At 37.4% G+C, this 22238-nt stretch overlaps 1 protein-coding gene across 3 annotated transcripts; it reads left to right on the top strand.

The window, feature by feature from the left end:
* The first annotated feature begins 6703 nt into the window (after window positions 1-6703).
* LOC127625171 (protein phosphatase methylesterase 1-like) lies at window positions 6704-21348 on the top strand. Of its 3 annotated transcripts, XM_052100274.1 has the most exons (15): window positions 6819-6960; window positions 10412-10556; window positions 11190-11281; window positions 12595-12689; window positions 15126-15183; window positions 15366-15417; window positions 15497-15651; window positions 15802-15892; window positions 16144-16209; window positions 18740-18878; window positions 19458-19587; window positions 19855-19899; window positions 20004-20068; window positions 20658-20725; window positions 20811-21348. In XM_052100274.1, coding segments are annotated over exons 3-15 (1002 nt in total). In that variant the 5' UTR covers window positions 6819-6960; window positions 10412-10556; window positions 11190-11244; the 3' UTR covers window positions 20812-21348. The 3 variants fall into 3 exon arrangements, with proteins under 3 accessions (XP_051956233.1, XP_051956234.1, XP_051956235.1); XM_052100273.1 differs by lacking the exon at window positions 10412-10556 and having other exon boundaries at window positions 6704-6960; window positions 20811-21347; XM_052100275.1 differs by lacking the exon at window positions 10412-10556 and having other exon boundaries at window positions 6914-6960; window positions 11190-11259; window positions 12605-12689.
* The last annotated feature ends 890 nt before the right edge of the window (window positions 21349-22238 follow it).

Genomic DNA, 22238 nt, shown 5'->3' on the forward strand with positions numbered 1-22238 from the left:
GAGGGAAAAAAAATACCAAGTCTCATTTTTTGTCTCCTCTCTGAACCAGTGAAGAGCAACACCTTTGAGTTAACATATGCACAATTATTGTGCAGTGTGTAAAGTGAAATTGTATATGCTAAATAATTTTTTTTTACTCAGACTTCTTTTAATGTCAAAACAAAAGAAGAATTGCACAGCAATAAGAATGGACACTTATTTACTTTATGATTTTCAATCACACTTGGAACTGCCATTAAGCATGCCAACACCTTTCAGGTTACATGGTCATAGTGCTCAGAACAAATCACTTTTTAAAATTTTAAATGTATAAAATAATAGGCTGTTTACCACAAAATACTAAAGATGATGATGATTTTCTGTTATTATATACATATTAACATGTAGGACACTAAGATATATTTTCCTTTAATTACAGTGCATGCAGAAAGTATTCAGAGTGCTTCACTTTTTCCACATTTTGTTATGTTAGAGCCTTGTTCCAAAATTGATTCAATTTATTATTTTCCTCAAAATTCTACAAACAATACCCCATAATGACACCGTGAAAGAAGGTTGTTTGAAATCTTTGCAAATGTATTAAAAATTAAATAAAATCACATGTACATAAGTATTCACAGCCTTTGCCATGACACTCAAAATTGAGCTCCTGTTTCCACTGATCATCCTTGAGATGTTTCTACAACTTGATTGGAGTCCATCTGTGGTAAATTCTGTTGATTGGACAAGATTTGGAAAGGCACACACCTCTCTATATAAGGTCCCACAGTTAACAGTGCATGTCAGAGCACAAACCAAGCCATGAAGTCCAAGGAATTGTCTGCAGAACTCCGAGACAGGATTGTATCGAGGCACAGATCTAGGGAAGGGTACAGGAACATTTCTGTAGCATTGAAGGTCCCAGTGAGCACAGTGACCTCAATCATCCATAAATGGAGGAAGTGTGAAACCACCAGGAATCTTCCTAGAGCTGGCCACCTGCCCAAACTGAGTGATCGGGGGAGAAGGGCCTTAGTCAGGGAGGTGACCAAGAACTCGATGGTCACTCTGACAGAGCTCAAGCGTTTCTCTGTGGAGAGAGGAGATCCTTCCAGAAGAACAACCATCTCTGGAGCACTCCACCAATCAGGCCTGTATGGTATGGCCAGACAGAAACCACTCCTCAGTAAAAGGCACATGACAGCCCACCTGGAGTTTGCCAAAAGGCACCTGAAGGACTCTCAGATCATGAGAACAAAATTCTCTGATCTGACGAAACAAAGATTGAACTGAAAAGACCTGAATGGCAAGCGTCATGTCTGGAGGAAACCAGGCACCACTCATCACCTGGCCAATACCATCCCTACAGTGAAGCATGGTGGTGGCAGCTTCATGCTGTGGGGATGTTTTTCATTGGCAAGAACTGGGAGACTAGTCAGGATCGAGGGAAAGATGAATTCAGCAATGTAAAGAGACATCCTTGATGAAAACCTGCTCCAGAGCGCTCTTGACCTCAGACTGAGGCGAAGGTTCATCTTCCAACAGGACAACGACCCTAAGCACACAGCCAAGATAACAAAGGAGTGGCTACGGGACAACTCTGTGAATGTCCTTGAGTGGCCCAGCCAGAGCCCAGACTTGAACCCGATTGAACATCTCTGGAGAGATCTGAAAATGGCTGTGCACTGACACTCCCCATCCAACCTGATGGAGCTTGAGAGGTCCTGCAAAGAAGAATGGGAGAAACTGCACAAAAATAGATGTGCCAAGCTGTAGCATCATATACAAAAAGACTTGAGGCTGTAATTGTTGCCAAAGGTGCTTCAACAAAGTATTGAGCAAAGGCTGTGAATACTTATGTACATGAGACTTTTTTTTTAATTTTTAATACATTTGCAAAGATTTGAAACAAACTTCTTTCACATTTTCATTATGAGTTATTGTTTGTAGGATTTTGGGGAAAATAATTAATTGAATCCATTTTGGAATAAGGCATTAAAGTAACACAATGTGGAAAAAGTGAAGCGCTGTGAACACTTTCCGGATGCACTGTATGTATGGAAAATGTCTCTTAGTGTCCTAAATGTTAATATGTATATAATAACAGAAAATCATCATCATCTTTAGTATTTTGTGGTAAACAGCCTATTTTTTTTATACAGTTACAATTTTAAAAAGTGATTTGTTCTGAGCACTATGACCATGTAAACCCTGAAATATAGTTTTATAATGTGGATTGGGATCAATTACATGCCACATATATTTGCAAAAATATAAAGTATTGCAAAATCAAATAAAGTTTTGCAAAAGAAAAAAGTATTGAGCAAAAAAACTTTTTTTTTTTTAAAAAACACAAATTAAGTATCACAAACGTAAAATAAAGTATCGATAGAAAAAAAAAGAAAGTTTTGCAAACAAAATTAAAGAATTGCAAAATATAAATAAAATATAGCAAAAACCAAGATATGATTAATTGCAAAAATCAATGACTGTTGTAAAAGAAACTAAAGAACTTTTATCCTTTTTTATCTCTGCAACAGATTTTTAGGCAGAAATGCTTTTGCCACATCTTTTTCTTTGCAATGCCTACTAATTATTTTGCAATGCTCCTTTTAATCTGCATTTCCATCACGTGTGAGCTCGTGATACCGTTTTGCCTTTGCGCTTCACTTTTCTGTGCGTTTCACTTTATGGTACTGTTTTGACGTGGGGGTGGAGTCAGGGGATTGGGGCGTGTACAACGGGCTCGGTGATGCCTCCCTGGAAGTTACGTCATTAGCTTGAGACACTGATCAAACATCATGGCTGAGCACAGGCATGCAGGTGGATCTCAGGTATATAAAGTTGATTGTTTCTTTTTATTTAATTAGCATTAAATGTGCTTTAACTGCGTTTGCTTCAGATAAAGAAGTTAGAGATCAGTTAAAGCGGTGGATTTATTAGCCATACTCGCTAACATAGCCAGCATCTTCAGTTTTTTCTCTCTCAATTGATTGATTCTTATGTTTACTTCATAGATTATAATTGTCTATACCATAGTATGTTGTCTTCTAAAAAAAAAAAAAAGTAAACTCCATATTTAGATGTCTCCTTTAACAGTGATAATGTTACAATAAATGGATTACAAATAAAAAGTTAAACGATCGTAACAAACAGGGCCGGCCCGTGGCATAGGCGGAATAGGCAAATACTAGGGGCGCCGCCCACCCCTTGGGGCGCCTGAGCGTCCAAATGAGTTTTTTTATTTTTTTATTTTATTTTTTAACAATACAACTTTAATACTACAGATTAATATATATATATATATATTAGCTGAATATACTATTCAGGCAGCTCAGGGTCAGCAGCAGCAACAGCAGCAGCTTTCTCCTGCTGTTTCTCTGCCTCGTGTAGAGCAGGATATATCCAGGTTATCAGCACCTACTCTTAAGAATCAATCTGTTAAATTTGTTTTGCTTTTGCACAATTAACATTATAAGTGATATTCTTTTATTGTTTGTAGATCGTTTCCTGGGATGCTTATTTGTTACGATCGTTTAAAGGGTAACTAAACACCTCCTCAGAGTCTGACTCCACCCACTAGAAATATTTGAAAATGCTGGAAAAGTGGGCAGACCCCGGCGGGGATAGAGGGAACGAACCGAGTGCGGAGGGGGGCACCTGAGACTCGTAGTGACGGATTAATTGACAGCTGCTGTCAGACTCTATGTAATTATTCCTCAAACGGTCGCAAGACGACATGTACATGAATCTGGCGTGGTGAGCTGGAACCTGCTTACGTCAGCTGTCACCGCTTACGTCACGAAGTACCGCAAACAGCCAATAGGAAAATTCAACTGCAGTAGCCACCGTTCAACCTGAAGAGGGCAGCACTCAGACGTTTTTACACCATATATTGTAGAATTAAAACACATACACAAATGTCAAAAAAATTACTTGAATCAATGACCAGTACTAATAAAGCCCCATGCTTACAGATCATTAACTAAAAAAAGTTGGTTTAGGGTTTAGTTACCCTTTAACTTTTTATTTGTAATCTATTTATTGTCTCCTTTAACAGTGATAATGTAACATCTATTTATATATTTTTAAATATGGAGTTTACATTTTTTTTTAGAAGACAACATACTATGGTATAGACAATTATAATCTATAAAGTAAACATAAGAATCAATCAATAGTCCAATCAATTGAGAGAGAAAAAACTGCAGATGCTGGCTATTTCAGTCGCGTTAGCGAGTATGGCTAATAAATCCACCGCTTTAACTGATCTCTAACTACTTTATCTGAAGCAAACGTGTTTTTTTTAGTTTTTTTTTATTGAACACCAAGAACAGAACAAAAAACAGAATGTACATCTACAATGGCATTGGTAAGTACAGGTAAATGAGTATTAAGCAAGGCACATATCAGTTAAAAATAAAATAAATAAATTAAATATATAAAATACAAATACAGAGGTGTCTCTTTATTCCTCTTTTAAGAGCTCAAGGTCTCTTATTATTCCAGGCAATTTCTGTGCCTTTTTACTTTACATACATTCCAACGCTGGAAAGAAATTACAAATCAATTATCTTTTAAATACAGAAAAATAAGGTTTCGTCTTCATACATTTGGACTTATGAATGAAAAATTTGCCCAGTATCAACATTACATTAATAAGATATTCATTTCTTTTCTCGTCCAACAGCATTCCAAACATAACCTGTTTAGCAAAAGTGGGCAGTGAGTGAATCTTTGATTCCAACCAATAAGACATATTTTCCCAAAAAGTCTTTGAAGAAAAACAAGAAAAAAAAAGATGATCAGTTGTCTCTGTCAATTTGACAAAAAGTACAGGCATTTTCTTCAAAATTAAACCGTTGTCTTAAAAATTCACTTGACGGGTATACCCCATTGAATATTTTAAAATGAGTTTCCTTAAACAATCAACTTTATATACCTGAGATCCACCTGCATTCCTGTGCTCAGCCATGATGTTTGATCAGTGTCTCAAGCTAATGACGTAACTTCTAGGGAGGCATCACCGAGCCCGTTGTACACGCCCCAATCCCCTGACTCCACCCCCACGTCAAAACAGTACCATAAAGTGAAACGCACAGAAAAGTGAAGCGCAAAGGCAAAACGGTATCACGAGCTCACACGTGATGGAAATGCAGATTAAAAGGAGCATTGCAAAATAATTAGTAGGCATTGTAAAAAAAATGATGTGTGGCAAAATCATTGATGCCTAAAAACCTGTTGCAGAGATAAAAAAGGATAAAAGTTCTTTAGTTTCTTTTACAACAGTCATTGATTTTTGCAATTAATTATATCTTGGTTTTTGCTATATTTTATTTATATTTTGCAATTCTTTATTTTTGTTTGTAAAACTTTATTTTTTTCTCTGGATACTTTATTTTACGTTTGTGATACTTAATTTTTGTTTAAAAACAATTTTTTTGTTTGCTCAATACTTTTTTTCTTTTGCAAAACTTAATTTTATTTTGCAATACTTTATATTTTTGCAAATATATGTGGCATGGAATTGATTCCATAGATCTTGTTCATTCTCTTCTGCTTGTCTTTCAAATATGGTTGAATTTAATCGTATTGGGGCAGCTCAGGTGGTAGAGCTGGTCGACCACTAATCGCAGGTGGTTCGATTTCCGGTCCACACGACTCCACATGCCGAAGTGTCCTTGGGCAAGACACTGAATGCCAAGTTGCTCCCAATGTCAGTCTAGCACCTTGCACGGCAGCTCTGCTGTCATTGGTGTGTTAATATGTATCTAGAATGAACAACAATGTACAGTTTACATGGTTTAAATATACAAACCAAAGTGATAAAAGATAATTCATTCTGTCTCTCTATAAAACTTTTGACCGGTAGTAAGTGTGTGTGTGTATATATATATATATATATACTACCGGTCAAAAGTTTTAAAACACTTGACTGAAAGGTTTCTCATGATCTTAAAAATGTTTTGATCTGAAGGTGTGTGCTTAAATGTTTGAAATTAGTTTTGTAGACAAAATATAATTGTGCCACAATATTCATATATTTCATTAAAAAAACTAGAATTTAATAAAAATAAAAGTTTTTGAAATTGATGACTTCGACCAAATAATAAAGAAAAGCAGCCATTAAGTGCCCAACTTAGATGGGAACTCCTTCAGTTCTGTTTAAAAAGCATCCCAGTGTGATACTTCAAGAAGTTGGTTGAGAAAATGTCAAGAGTACAAATTCTAGGCAAAGTGTGACTACTTTGAAGATGCTAAAATATAACACAGTTTTGATATATTTTGGATTTTGTTTAGTCAAAACATAATTCCCATAGTTTAATTTGTTATTCCATAGTTTTGAAGACTTAACTATTATTCCAAAAAGTGATTATTGTATATATATATATATATATGCGTTTCAAAACTTTTGACCGGTAGTGTATATTCTATTCAACAACACAAAACATTTAAAACATTTACAGCAGAACAAAACAAACCAAGAGGAATATATATATATATATCTTTGAGAATTCGCACTTGTAGGTATAAAATGTTGATAAGAAATAGTATTGAAATGCATTACGTCATGTTTTTCAGGCTGGTTTACGTGCATGAGGAAACGAAACTGGTGTTTTCTGTTAGTTGTAGTTCTTTTCATATGCAGTGCCGTGAGCGTCAGTATTAAAAATCAGTGACGTGACTTCAAGCCCCATAATGCACTCTGGTCAAGAAACTTTGGTGGGCGGAGACAACTTGTGTGATCATAGGTTTTTGTACCTGTCTGCCGAACTAGTCGGAGATCTCGTTTATGTGATAAGTGTACAACTGCACAGTTTTGTCTTTATAGACAAGGACTCGTATGGTGAAAAGAGTACTAGACGCTTTACGTACTGAAAGGATTTTGCTTCCCATGGAGAAACAGTTGCATTTGAATCTGCTAGCCTCCAAACCCCCAATGGCAGGTTTGCAGCAGTCGGGATCTAAAATAAGAATGGGGTGAGTTTACACTTTAATCGTATATGTGTGTTAGCAACCTCGAAATATCAAAAGGAGTTAAGTGCACTCAAGATATTTTAACAGTCCTGTGGGTGATTGTTGTCACTATGTAAATTCGTGAATTGAAGAGTCAGGGATCTCTGTTTGTCATCATGTATTTCTTGGACTTTATAGTGATGTTGCACGGAATTAAAACTGTCTCTGTCGTGTTTAAAGCAATTCACAATTTCAAACCTGCCTAGGTAGCGTTGGTAAACGTCTCTGATCCAACTGTCTCATACTCCATGGATGTCCACTCCTGTGTTTAATCCAGCAGCCACCGCAATTAAGACGTGAGCAGGCATGTCTTCTCAATAAACATTACACACGTTACCTGAGCTCTAGAGATACCTTTGGTCAGACAGCCCATTAAACAGTGACCCCTAGGATCATTTGGCACTTTAAACCTCTGATTTACAGCGCTTCACTTTTTCCACATTTTGTTATGTTACAGCCTTATTCAAAAATGGATTCAATTAATTATTTTCCTCAAAATTCTACAAACAATACCCCATAATGACAACGTGGAAGGTGTTTGTTTGAAATCTTTGCAAATACAAAAAAAAAAAAAATCACATGTACATTAGCATTAACAGCCTTTGCTCAATACTTTGTTGAAGCACCTTTGGCACCAATTACAGCCTCAAGTCTTTCATCAAGGAGGTCTCTGTACATTGCTGCATTCATCTTTACCTCAATACTGACTAGTCTCCCAGTTCCTGCTGCTTAAAAACTTCCCCACAGCATGATGTTGCCACCACCATGCTTCACTGTAGGGATGGTATTGGCCAAGTGATGAGTGGTGCCTGGTTTCCTCCAGACATGACTCTTGCCATTCAGGCCAAGGAGTTCAATGTTTTAGTTTCATCAGACCAGAGAATTTTGTTTCTCATGGTCCGAGAGTCCTTTAGGTGCCTTTTGGCAAACTCCAGGTGGGCTGTCATGTGCCTTTTACTGAGGAGTGGCTTCTGTCTGGCCACTCTACCATACAGGCCTGATTGGTGGAGTGCTGCAGAGATGGTTGTTCTTCTGGAAGGTTCTCCTCTCTCCACAGAGAAACGCTTGAGCTCTGTCAGAGTGACCATCGGATTCTTGGTCACCTCCCTGGCTAAGGCCCTTCTCCCCCTATTGCTCAGTTTGGCCGGGCGGACAGCTTTAGGAAGGGTCCTGGTGCTCAAATTTCCATTTATGATGGAGGCCACTGTGCTCATTGGGACCTTCAATGCTGCAGACATTTTTCTGTGCCTCGATACAATCCTGTCTCGGAGATCTATAGACAATTCCTTGGACTTCATGGCTTGGTTTGTGCTCTGACATGCACTGTTAACTGTGGGACCTTATATAGACAGGTGTGTGCTTTTCCAAATCATGTCCAATCAACTGAATTTACCACAGGTGGACTCCAATCAAGTTGTAGAAACATCTCAAGGATGATCAGTGGAAACAGGATGCACCGGAACTCAATTTTGAGTGTCATGGCAAAGGCTGTGAATACTTATGTACATGTGATTTTTATGGACATGTGATCATTTTTTATTTTTAATAAATTTGCAAAGATTTCAAACAAACTTCTTTCACGTTGTCATTATGGGGTATTGTTTCTAGAATTTTGAGGATGCACTGTACATTGATCAGCCACAATATTAAAACCACCTTCCTAATATTGTGTAGGTCCCCTTCGTGCCGCCATAACATCGCCAACCCGCATCTCAGAATAGCAATCAGAGATTATATTCTTCTCACCACAATTGTACAGAGCGGTTATCTAAGTTACCTTAGACTTTGTCAGTTCGAACCATTCGGCCATTCCCTGTTGACCTCGCTCATCAACAAGGCATTTCCATTGACAGAACTTCCGCTCACTGGATGTTTTTGGCACCATTATGAGTATATTCTAGAGATTATTGTGTGAAAATCCCAGGAGATCAGCAGTTACAGAAATACTCAAACCAGCCCATCTGGCAACAGCAATCATCAATGCGATTATCTAATCAGTCGTGTGGCAGCAGGGCATAAAATCATGCATGACAAGCAATATTAGCTTCAACAACCCTACCAGACAACATATCCTAGCATTATAGCAAGTAAACATCTTCGCCAAACTGATAACAGATAAACATCCATACAGATTGTTGTGATGCTGTCCGGAAAACTGTGTGTGTGTGACTGAACTTAACTGTATCTTCGTTCTTCTTTTTAATGGCTATGAAAACATTTAATTGCTTATTTTGCTAATAATGCAAGTCCCTTGTTTTCCACAAATCAGGTGCCATGTTTTCAGGAAATCAGGAAACATTGCAATTGGTAAAGTTGAAGTCAGAAGTTTACACCTAGCCAAATATATTTAAATTCAGTTTTTCACAATTCCTGACATTTTAATCGTAGAAAACATTCCCTGTCTTCGGTCCGTTAGGGTCACTACTTTATTTTAAGAATAATTTATTTCAGCTTTTATTTCTTTCATCACATTCCCAGTGTGTCAGAAATTTACATACTTTGTTAGTATTTGGCAGCATTGCATAGAAATTGTTTAACTTGGGTCAAAAGTTTTGGGTAGCCTTCCGCAAACATCTCACAATAAGTTGCTGGAATTTTGGCCCATTCCTCCAGACAGAACTGGTGTAACTGAGTCAGGATTTTAGGCCTCCTTGCTCACACACACTTTTTCAGTTCTGCCAACAAATTATCTATGGGATTGAGGTCAGGGCTTTGTGATGGCCACTCCAATACCTTGATTTTGTTGTCCTTAAGCCATTTTGCCACAAATTTGGAGGTATGCTTGGGGTCATTGTCCATTTGGAAGACCCATTTGTGACAAAGCTTTAACTTCCTGGCTGATGTCTTGAGATGTTGCTTCAATATATCCACATCATTTTCCTTCCTCATGATGCCATATGTTTTGTGAAGTGCACCAGTCCCTCCTGAAGCCAAGCACCCCCACAACATGATGCTGCCACTCCCACGCTTCACGGTTGGGATTGTGTTCCTTTGCTTGCAAGCCTCACCCGTTTTCCTCCAAACATAACAATGGTCATTATGGCCAAACAGTTCAGTTTTTGTTTCATTAGACCAGAGGACATTTCTCCAAAAAGTAAGATCTGTGTCCCAATGTGCACTTACAAAATGTAGTCTGGCTTTTTTTTATTGTGGTTTTGGAGCAGTGTCTTCTTCCATGCTGAGCAACCTTTCAGGTTATGTCGATATATCCACAGTAAAATTATTCCTATAGATACTTGTGTACCTGTTTCCTCCAGCATCTTCACAAGGTCCTTTGCTGTTGTTCTGGGATTGATTTGCACTTTTCGCCCCAAACTACATTAATCTCTAGGAGACAGAATGCGTCTGCTTCCTGAGTGGTATGATGGCTGCGTGGTCCCATGGTATTTATACTTGTGTACTATTGTTTGTACAGATGAACGTGGTACCTTCTGGCATTTGGAAATTGCTCCCAAGGATGAACCAGACTTGTGGAGGTCCACTATTTTTTTTTTCTGATGTCTATGCTGATTTCTTTTAATTTTCCCTTGATGTCAAGCAAAGAGGCAATGAGTTTGAAGGTAGGCCTTCAATACATCCACAGGGACACCTCCAATTCAGTACACCTATCAGAACATAATTGGCTAATTGTCTAAAGGCTTGACATCATTTTCTGGAATTTTACAAGCTGCATAAAGGCACTAACTTGGTGTGTGTAAACTTATGACCTACTGGTATTGGAATATAGTCAATTAAAAGTGAAACAATCTGTCTGTAAACAATTGTTGAAAAAATTACTCATATCATACACAAAGTAGATGTCCTAAATGACTTGTCAAAACTATAGTTTGCTAATATTAAATCTGTGGATTGGTTAAAAAATTAGTTTTAATGACTTTAAGTGAAACTAAGAGTATGTAAACTTCTGTCTTCAACTGTATATCACCACCCTTATCACAGGGTACTGTAATTTTAAAAAGAATGCTATTAACCAGTCTTTGATTTTGTTCTAACCGATTACAATTTGGAAAGTAGGATGTGGAACACTGGAGCCGGAACAAAAATATACTGTTTCTGCTCAAAGAACTGAAATGAAAATATACATTTTTAGTCCTTGATTCTGAAGACTACAACAATGGTGGACAATACACACACACACACACACACACACACACACACACAAAAGTTCACTGAATTTTGTTCTCTCTGTGCAGACCAGGAAGAAAACGAGATTTTACCCCTCTGCTCTGGAGTCAGTACTTTGAAACTATGGAGGATGTGGAGGTAGAAAATGACAAGAGCAAAGACATATCCTTTTTTTGTGTCTTATGCAGACGATTGGAAAATAATTTTTTGACACTCAATTCACATATGTTTTACTTTCCTTGCATAGACAAAATATATAAAACCAAGTGGTATCTGCAAACAAATTATCCAAGAGCTTTTCTTAGAAAAACTTCAACTTCAGAAACGCTTCAAACCAATTTTACGATTAATTTTAACCTGCTGGTCCCAAGGTTGTTTTAGTAAATGTATGAAGTCAGTTTCCCTCAAGTTCACACAAATTTCCTAGCAGAGTAACCACTAGTATTGTTCATCACATTAAAGGAATAGTTCACCCAAAACAAAAAAAATCTCTCATCATTTAGTCACCCTCATGCGATCCCAGATGTGTATGACTTATTTTCTTCTGCAGAATACAAACAAAGATTTTAAGAAGAGCAGCTTTTGTTGGTCCATACAATGGAAGTGAATGGTGACCACAACTTTGAAGCTCCAAAATGCATATAAAGGTTGCAAAAAAGTTATATGAATAACACCAGTGGTTTGATCCATGTATTCTGAGGCGATCCAATTGTTTTGGGTGAGAACAGATCAAAATATAACCCTTTTTTTCACTGTACTTCTTCCCATTGAAGTTATGATTTCAAGCTCTATTACACTTCCTACTGCTTGACGCATGTGCAGAGCACTAAATGTTACTAGAATGTGTAATTGAGCTTGAAATCATGATCGCTAAGGAGACTGCTCTCAAGATTTATAGTGAAAAAGGAGTTATATACTGTTCTCACCCAAAATCAATTGGATATCATCAGAAGACATGGATTAAACCACTTTGTACTGGTTATGCTGGCTTTATGTGCTTTTTGGAGCTTCACAGTTTTGTTCATCATTCACTTGCATTGTATGGACCAAAAGAGCTGAGATGTGTTTCTAAAAATCTTTGTGTTCAGCAGAAGATAGTCATACACATCTGGGATGAAATGAGGGTGAGTAAATGATGAGAGATTGTTTTTGTTTTGGGTGAACTATCCCTTTAACTATGGATATATTCCACTAACATTTGACTAAAAGTGTCCAGATACATTTGTCTTACCTAACAAACTTCTGTTTTTAATATTATTATTGTTTGAAAAGAGTGTTAGTGCTATTTTCTTATAAATAAATGTCAGGTGGCTTGACACACATTCACACATTTCTAAATTTATTAAATAGATGTGAATTAAGTGTCCAAATACTTTTTAGGGCCATTGTACAATACTGCATTTTTTCATAAATAGAAAATCAACTAAAACATACAGTAGATTGATTCTGTAAGATGTTCCTTTACTCCCCTGTACACATTCAGAATTTACAGCTGTGGCTCTCATGGTCCTGTCCTGCTGCTGCTTCATGGAGGAGGTCACTCTGCACTTTCTTGGGCAGTTTTTACTGTGAGTGTCATATATCTATAATAATGATACCCCACTGCGTCCCTTCACAACTTTGGACTTAATATTTCTCTTTGAAATTTGGCATCTCTGCAAAGATCAAATGATTATAAAGTAATCAATCCAGCTATGAATGGAGGCAACATTACAGCTTGCTTTAATGATTGGCCATACAGTGGGGTCCAAAATCCAAAAGTGGGGAGAACACTGGTGAAAATTGTTTATGTTTCATTCTTTTCTAATACTGAATTATATCATCAGGAAAAAAAAAAGAAGTGTAATTTAGGAAGGATCACAGGAATTTCTTGTTGTTAGATACACTCACTGAGCACTTTATTAGCAACACGTGTACATGTACTTATTCATGCTATTATCTAATCAGCCAATCTTGTGGCAGTATTGCAGAATGGTGCCCAGTGCATAAATCATGTAGATATTGGTCAGGAGCTTTAGTTAATGTTCACGTCAACCACCAAAATGGAGATAAATGTGATGCCAGTGATTTCGACTGTGGGATGAGTGTTGGTGCCAGACAGGCTGTTTTGACTATTTCTGTAACTGCTGATCTCCTGGGATTTTCACACAAAACAGTCTCTAGAATTTACTCAGAATTGTGCCCAGAACAAAAAACATCCAGTGAGTGGCAGTTCTGTGGACGGAAACACCTTGTTGATAAGAGAGGTCAACAGAGAATGGCCTGTCTGGTTTGAGCTAACAGAAAGGCTACGGTAACTCTGATAACTCTGTACCATTGTAACGAGCAGAATAACATCTCAGAATGCACAACACGTTGAACCTTGAGGTGAATGGGCCACAATAGCAGAAGACCATGTCAGGTCCCACTTTTGCCAGCCAAGAACAGAAAGCTGAGGCTGCAGTGTTGCAATTTGGCATCAAGAGCATGAATCCATGGACCCAACCTGCCGTGTGTTAACAGTCCAGGCTGGTGGCGGTGGTTTAATACTATGGGGAATGTTTTGTTGGCACACTTTTGCCCATTATTCATCACTTGAATGCCACAGCCTGTTTGAGTATTGTTGGTGACCATTTGTATCCGTTCATGGTCACAATTTACCCATCTCCAGCTTGATAATGCACTATGTCGCAAAGCAAAAGTTGTCTCAAACTGGTTTCATGAACATGACAATTTGTTTTTTTGATCTTCAGTGGCCATCCCAGTCACTGGATCTGAATCCAATAGAACACTTTTGAGATGTGGTAGAACAGGAGATTTGCAGCATGAATGTGCAGCTAACAAATCTGCAGAAATTGCATGATGCAATCATGACAACATGGACCAGAATCTCAAAGCAATGTTCCAACATCTTGTGTAATCCATGCCATGATGAATTGAGGCTGTTTTGTGAGCAAATGGAGGCCTTACCCAGTATTTGTATGTTGTTCTTAATAAAGTGCTCAGTGAGTATATTTCCCTCTTGGGCTTTAACGAGAGCTGCACTTGAGCTTTCTCTTTATTTCCAGATTTAAATGAAAAACAATTGGAAATCATATTGACCCTTTGCTAAGCTCCACCCTCCTTGGTTACGGTTGCTCGCTCTGACAAGCTCTACTGAACTCCCCATAGGAATGAATGGGAGATTGCTGTGAACAGCATGATTTTTTAGCAAAATATTATCCTAAATGTGGATAATAATGGATAATATTTTTACCTGGACTTGATGCAGAGTGACACTGCAAGGCATATTTATCTGATATTTTTGTAAAATAAATTGTTAAATTATACAGTAATTTGATTGAAAATTGTGGAGACTGTTCATCAGAATTGAGGCAAACGATTATAACAGTCACTTGAAAATAGAAAGCACCTTTAAATTGTCCTCTAAATGTAGGTGTCCTCACTGATGTTATACATGTTCATTTTGGAATGAGGGCTGACACAGTTTAATCCATAGCATGTCAAGTCATGTCATTTTTATTTGTATAATGCTTTTCACAACATGCATCTTTTCAAAGCAGCTTTACAGAAAAGGAAACTATAATATCTGTAAAGTCTTAGTCATCATTGTGTAGTGCTCTTCTGAAGATTAAAACAAAATAAAATAAAGAAAAACACTGTGTGTATCCTCTCAGAGTTCCTTCTATCACTATTTCAAGTGAACCAGCAACAAACTTTGTTTTATTTTTTTTGGGATCATTCCGATAAAATTCTGTTTAAAACTACTCAAACACACATTACTCACATAGGCTCTCATTGGAAAACCACATGTCAGAGAAATGGCAGATGGCAATAGTTACTAAGACCGGTCAGAAACTCTTAAGGCGGGACTTAGCAAAGGATCATTTGTTCTGTAAACACAATTGTATATAGTTTAAATTTGATACATACATGAAAAGGATGGATGCTTAAACGGTTGTTTATTCTGTGCACTGATTGTGTTCATGATGTGATTCATGATAGTCTGATGTTTGTATTTTCAGTCTGTTATATGCAGCAGGATTAACTGCCGGGTTGTAGCTATGGATCTTAGAGGACATGGTGAGAGTATTAAAATCTTTCTACTTCATAATTTGTGTCGGTGTTAATTAGCAGATAACAAACTATGAACATTAATGTTTTCTCTCTTTTAGACACAGGTCACTAACATACCAATGAGTAACACAGAATATATTATTTAAATGACCAGTATTAAAATATCAAATTTTTAAAATAAAATGTAGGTGACACTAAAGTCAAGAACCCTGATGATCTCTCTGCTGAGACAATGGCCAAGTAAGTACATATTCATCAAAGGGTCTTTACAAATAAGATATTTGCATAATCTAATTTACGGATTTTACTTACTCTCCAGGGATATTGGAAAAGTGGTGGAGGCACTTTATAGTGAAAACCCACCACCTATCATGATTATTGGTCACAGTATGGGCGGAGCAATAGCAGTTCACACCACTGCAGCCAATCACGTGCCATCACTGCTCGGTCTTTGTGTAATTGATGTAGTGGAAGGTAAGTGCAACATGCTCAGCACAGCAAAAACAAGTTGAAATGTTAAATAGTTCACACAAGAAAAAAGCTTTATTGACAAGTCATAAAACCACAGTACTGCATGTTTTGTCACAAATTTTCTTGCTTTCTGATTAATGCTGTATTCTTCAGGTACAGCCATGGACGCCTTGAATAGCATGCAGAACTTTCTGAGGAGTCGACCAAAAACTTTTAAATCTGTGGAGAGTGCCATAGAATGGAGGTATGCAGTTATGAGTATATTGTTAAAAATAAAATATTATCAGCAAGCACATTTAGTTATTTAGAGGGAATAGATAGGTGGATGGATGAATGGATAGATATTTGTATTTGTTGAAAAAATATATAATAAAAACAAAATAGATACTGGCAGGTAAATCTGACTTTAATCAAAAGAATATATACTGTGCATCAGTGGTGCCAACATGTCTTTTATTACTTTAAAATTGATAACTGTGTTTTGTGTATTACCAGTGTGAAAAGTGGACAGATCAGGAATGTTGAATCTGCACGGGTGTCCATGGTTGGACAGGTGAAAAAGTAAGTCTTTCCTAGTAATGGCCTAGGATATAGGCAATTTAAAGTATTTTTCTGTTATATACTGTACATTTTCTCTCTCTCTCTCTCTGTGTGTGTGTGTGTGTGTGTGTGTGTGTGTGTGTGTGTGTGTGTGTGTGTGTGTGTGTGTGTGTGTGTGTGTGTGTGTGTGTGTGTGTGTTATATATATATATATATATATATATATATATATGAGAGAAAGAGAGAGAATTAGTATCTTTTATCACTTCGGTTTGCATATTTAAACCAAGTAAACTGTACATTGTTGTTCATACTAGATAATTGAAGGAAAATGTATCTTAAGTGTCCTACATGTTAATATGTATACAATAACAGAAAAGAAAAATCCATCAGACCATCCATCATCTTCTTTAGTGTTTTGTGGTAAACAGGCTATTTTTTTATACAGTTTGAATGTGTGTGTGTGTATATATACATATATAAGTTTCAAAAAAGTTGGGACAGTATGAAAATTGCTAATAAAAACAAAAAGTTGTTATTAGACAAAATTGTGATGTTTCACAGTTGTAAACAATCGATTGTCTGAACTTTTTTGAGCGTGTTGCAATCATCTTTTTTGAAATTACCTACATTTAAAAAATAAAACTATAAAATTCACAAGGAAAAACATCATATAATATGTAGTTGTAGTGCTTTGAATATAATTTACAAAATCACTCTATAAAGGGATTAATGGAAAGGAGGTGAGAACCGGCTTGATGATATAAATAATAGTCTAATGAAGAAAATAAAAAGACAAACACACAAAGGTGTCGGGCAGCTGTCTCTCTCTCTCTCTCTCTCTCTCTCTCTCTCTCTCTGTTGCACGGCAGCTTCCAGTCGGCCTTTATCCCTCTCTGAGGCTTGATTAGCCTGATTAGGGGCCGGGCGCGTGGAATCACGACCCGGCCCCACCCTCCGCCCTGTCACATTCCTCCCTCGTTCTCTCAGGAGCCCCCGGCATGATGTATACAGAAATACTCAAACCAGCCAATCTAGCACAAACAATCATGCCACGGTCCATATCACTGAGATCACATTTTATCCCCATTCTGATGGTTGATGTGAACATTAACTGAAGGACGTTTTATATATACATATATATACACGCATACACTGGGCATTCATAAAGTATGCAGACCCCTTAATTGTTACACAATTTGTTATGTAGCAGCCTTATGCTAAAATGCTTTCAATATTTCTTTTCACATCAGTTTACACTCCATACCCCATAATGAAAAGGCAAAAACCAGATTTTTTTATAACTTTGCAAATTTGTAAAATTTTTTAAAGTATTCAGATCCTTTGCCATGACACTTTTTTAACACAAATTTAGCTCCGGTGCATTCCATTTTTCTTGATCATCTTTGTGATGTTTCTACGCTTTGAGTGGAGCCCACCTGTGGAAAATTCAATTGACTGGACATGATTTGGAAACCTGTCTATATAAGGTCTCACAGCTGAAAATCCATTTCAGAGCAAAAACCAAGCCATGAGGTCAAAGGAACTGTCTGCAGATCTCAGAGACAGGATTGTGTCGAGGCTACAAATTTTTTTTGGCTGCATTGAAGTTTCCCAAGAGCACAGTGGCCTCCATAATCCTTAAATGGAAGAAGTTTGGAAAAAACAGGACTCTTCCTAGAGCAGTCTGCCAGGCCAAACTTTGCAATAGAGGGAGAAGGGCCTTGATAAGAGAGGTGACCAAGAACAAGATGGTCTGATGAAACGTTTGGCCTCAATTCCAAGTGTCATATCTGGAGGAAACCAGGCACCGCTCATCACCTGCGCAATACCATCCCAACGGTGAAGCATGGTGGTGGTAGCATCATGATGTGGGGCTGCTTTTCAGTGGCAGGGACTGGGGGACTGGACAGGGTTGAAGGAGAGCTGAACCCTCAGCAAAATACAGAGATATCCTTAATAAAAACCTGGTCCTGAGCACTCAGGATCTCAGACTGGGCTGAAGGTTCACCTTCCAACAGGACAATGACCCTAAACACACAGCTAAGACAACATAAGGGTGGCATGGGACAACTCTGTTTATGTACCTAAGTAGCCCAGCCAGAGCCCGGACTTGAACCCAATCGAACATCTCTGGAGAGACCTGAAAATGGCTGTCCACCAATGGTCACCATCTGACCTGACAAAACTTGAGTGGATATGTAGATAAGAATGGCTGAAAATCCCCAAATCCAGGTTTACAAAGCGTGTCGCATCAAACCCAAAAAGACTTTAGGCTTTAATCGCTGCCAAAGGTGACTCCACTTAATACTGAGTTCAGAGTCTGAATATATATGTAAATGTGATATTTCAGAGTTTTCGTTTTAATTTGTAAAGTTATCAAAAATTATTTTAGCATAAGGCTGCATCATAATAAAATGTGAAAAAATGAAGGGGTCTGAATATTTATAAATACTGTATATGCATATATACAGTATATATAAATATTATATAATATATATTTTGCATTGTTCAATTGCATACCATTGATCAGAGGTGTTTAACATTTTAGATGTGAGGAGCCCTTAAGTAGTCCAGGGGTTTCCAAGGGCATCAGTGAAGGAATTATTGAAGAAGAAGAAGAAGAAGAAGAAGAAGAGGAGGATGGAGGCGAATCCAACCACAAAAGGAAGAAAGAAGATGACCAAGAAGTAATCTACATATATTTTTATTTTTTTCAACTTGAACAAAAACCTTGCATTTAAATAAAACGCTGTCATTTTCCAGCTGGGTTTGGATCAGTTTTTCAAGTACAGGGTTGGTTAGAGACTGTTAAATGTTCAAACATGCGTTTGTTTTAAACCATTAAAAAAAAAAAAAATCAAAGCTCTGCTAAGAGGCTAATTAACCGCAGCAGTGTAATGCCTGTTTTAACTCATCTGAAAATGCTTCCATTCACTGCCTCACGGAAATGTGAACCTGCCTGGGCAGAGCGCATATACCTTGCGGTTAATTGATTATTACAAATGGTAACCATGCACATCCCTGTTTTTTTTACACAACTCTGGAAAACTTGATTCTGATTGGCCAATCGAGACATTCTTTGGTCAGATATTTTTCGTTAATGTCTGTTTAACCACTGATCACCCTTTTAGGGTTAATTGAGCTATAATGGCTGGCTAATTGTACATTGTCCCTTATTTGTTGTACGTCTACTCACAATTCAGTTTTCAGTGACTTTCCTAATGTTAACCTTGACAGAAACATCACATTTTGTTTTGTACATGCAGTTAAAGAAAGAAAGTCTGTACACCTGGCGGATTGAGCTCTCAAAGACAGAGAAGTATTGGGAAGGCTGGTTTAAAGGACTGTCTTCACTCTTTCTCACCTGCACTGTGCCAAAGCTCCTCCTGCTGGCTGGTAAGTGGCCTGGCTTTTATCTAAACTGAAGTATGCAATTGTCTCCACTAGTGGCGCCAAACAAAACTGCATCTGCGTGTTTGAGTGACCCACCTGGGCCCGACATAACAACATTAGCTTAACCAGTGGCATGAGTTTGGGGTGGGAAAACCTGTTTGGGTTATAATACTTTTTGTTGACACTAGTGGCGCAGAATTTACACATGTCACAATCAAGACTTGCTCAATGGCAGATCAAAGACCTTTTTAATTTGTGTGTCTCCCATAGGTGTTGACAGGCTTGATAAAGATCTTACCATTGGGCAAATGCAGGGTAAGGCCTGGGTTATTACTTAACCCTCAGGCTAGCAATGATAATACAGAAAAAGTTATATTCCTATGACCGTATGTTCCTCATGTCTCTGGTCTTTGTAATAGGAAAGTTCCAGATGCAGGTTCTTCCACAATGTGGCCATGCTGTTCATGAAGATGCCCCGGAAAAAGTATGTCTGTTTTTTAACAAGCTTTTGAGTATTTGTACTACAGTCCTAGAGGCATTATTCTCTATGTTTTGGAGGGGCACCAGTGGCAGTCCTTAACAATGTAGTAGTTTATATTATACTGTATGTGTAAGACCTGTTAGTCTAGAGGTAGATTTTTGGCAATCAATTAAGCAGACCTTAATTTTTAAATCCTGACCAATTACTTCAACTTTTTTCTTTAAATCAAGCAAATTTACAGCTGAATTTGACAGACAGTTATCACCATGTAACTTTGTTATATGGAAAACAGCATCTTTGACATTTTAGTATTAACTCTATGGTCCTCAGGAAAGAAGTCATAAAGGTTTTGAGCAATGAGAGTTCACAGAAATGACAAAGTTCAGGCAAACTTATCTGCGGAAGGCATGACTATTGGACTGACCAAATTTTCACTGAAAACAAATAATGATTTTGGAAGTGGCATTTAAGATTTACTTGGTTCAAAAATCAAAATGGGTATGACACCTTTGTTGAGTCCTCATTAACATTTCTTTGGAAGTCTTCTGCTATAGTCTTTCAGCTGCATTGGCTTCCTCCATTTTTTATGCAGGTAGCTGATGCTCTAGCCACCTTCATGGTCCGCCACAAGTTCACTGAATTCAAGGAGGGTTTTCCCTGGTAAGAAATCATGTGCTGAGGTAATCATACCAGAGATAATTAAATGTTTTTAATTTCTCTCATTCTCTGCTGTTTGCTTCTATAGACGACGTATAGTCTCCACACGTAGTCTTCATCCAGTGACATGCCATCACTGTCTGCCCTCTTGCTCTACACCAGGGATTACAATACAACCAAAACCATGACGACGCCTCTGCTGCAGTCATTCTTAGCACTTCGTTTTTAAATTATATTCTGTTTTGTATTTGTTTGTTTGCTGTAGTCATTATGATTACCATGGCAATTTTGGCTGGAATAATTAATAATAAAATAATCATTTCAAAATGTTCTGATTATTTATATTTTAATTTCCCCCTGAAATAATGTCTTATGCTTTTGCTTTGATGCCTTGCTTGTTTATTGTTGTAATTAGGATGATTGCATTATGTTGTGTTCAAAGTGTTGATCATTGCTGATTTCCAAGGAAATAATAAATGAGATTTCAGCAGTCTGTGCCTTTTTTATTATGATAATGAAATTAAATTGTATTCCTTTTGTCTTTATCTCTGATCACGAAGAGTGTTACTGTTCATTGTGTTCTCAAGTTTAAGAGAGGAATACTGTATATTAATGGGCAAAATATATTAAAGGAATAGTCCTTCCAAAAATTTGTGTCGGTCCGAGTTATTGAACAAGGGTTTCAACTAGGGCGTCGAGGAAAGTATTTCCCCATAGAAATGTCTCATTCCCTTCATCTCAGGGATTCAAGATTACATGTGGAACAGGAAATGTTTTTCACAATACACACATTTCAAAAGCAGACTTACAGAAAATTATCCTATAATGTGTGTACTGTCTTAAAATACTCGTTGAACAGTTTAATTAAAAACATCATTGGAAATCATTCCAAAAACTTAGGCCTACCTCCATCCTGTCTCATTTAACATTCCTGGCATTTTTCTACCAACAGACGGTAGTCACTTCAAGGCATAGCCATGTCTACTTCTACATTATGCATCATTACCTGGGCTTCTGTAAACATCTTTGACAACATGGGGGCCCCCTGGCAGATCGGGGGCCCTTCGCAACCTTCGTAGTTTGCATATACTAAAGGGAGGATGGGCACTGGGTTTACACATGATGCACAAACAATTATGACATTTGAAATATTCATGAATTAAACTTTTTTCTTACGTTTTTGCACTTACATCATCCCATGCAAAGCTTCATAGCAGCAACCTTGTTTCATTGTGTAACATTTTAAACAGGTTTTTGTGTAGTTATTATTTAAAATCCGTCCAGATTGCTCTCCCTCTGGCTAGAGGCAAGTATCTATCAGTCCCAGTCAGACAACTGACATGACAACATAGAATGAGGACGGGTAACCTAAAGCAAAATGCCACAGAGCTTTAGCTATAATGTTCTATTACATTTTTTGTGTGTATAAACGAGTAGAAAAATGGGAGAAAAATACTGGCACACTGCTGACTTTTTAATTAAATTATTTCGAACCAAACAGAACAAACAAAATGTT

This window comes from Xyrauchen texanus, chromosome 31 (genome assembly GCF_025860055.1).
Source record: "Xyrauchen texanus isolate HMW12.3.18 chromosome 31, RBS_HiC_50CHRs, whole genome shotgun sequence".
Classification (NCBI taxonomy): domain Eukaryota; kingdom Metazoa; phylum Chordata; class Actinopteri; order Cypriniformes; family Catostomidae; genus Xyrauchen; species Xyrauchen texanus.

Excerpts from the sequence above, each read along its gene's own strand:
- LOC127625171 (XM_052100273.1), top strand. The coding sequence starts at position 6,824 with ATGGTGAAAAGAGTACTAGACGCTTTACGTACTGAAAGGATTTTGCTT. Across the intron at positions 16,210-18,739 it reads ATGGTTGGACAGGTGAAAAA|ATGTGAGGAGCCCTTAAGTA; the intron begins GTAAGTCTTTCC and ends TTAACATTTTAG. Across the intron at positions 18,879-19,457 it reads AGAAAGAAGATGACCAAGAA|TTAAAGAAAGAAAGTCTGTA; the intron begins GTAATCTACATA and ends TTGTACATGCAG.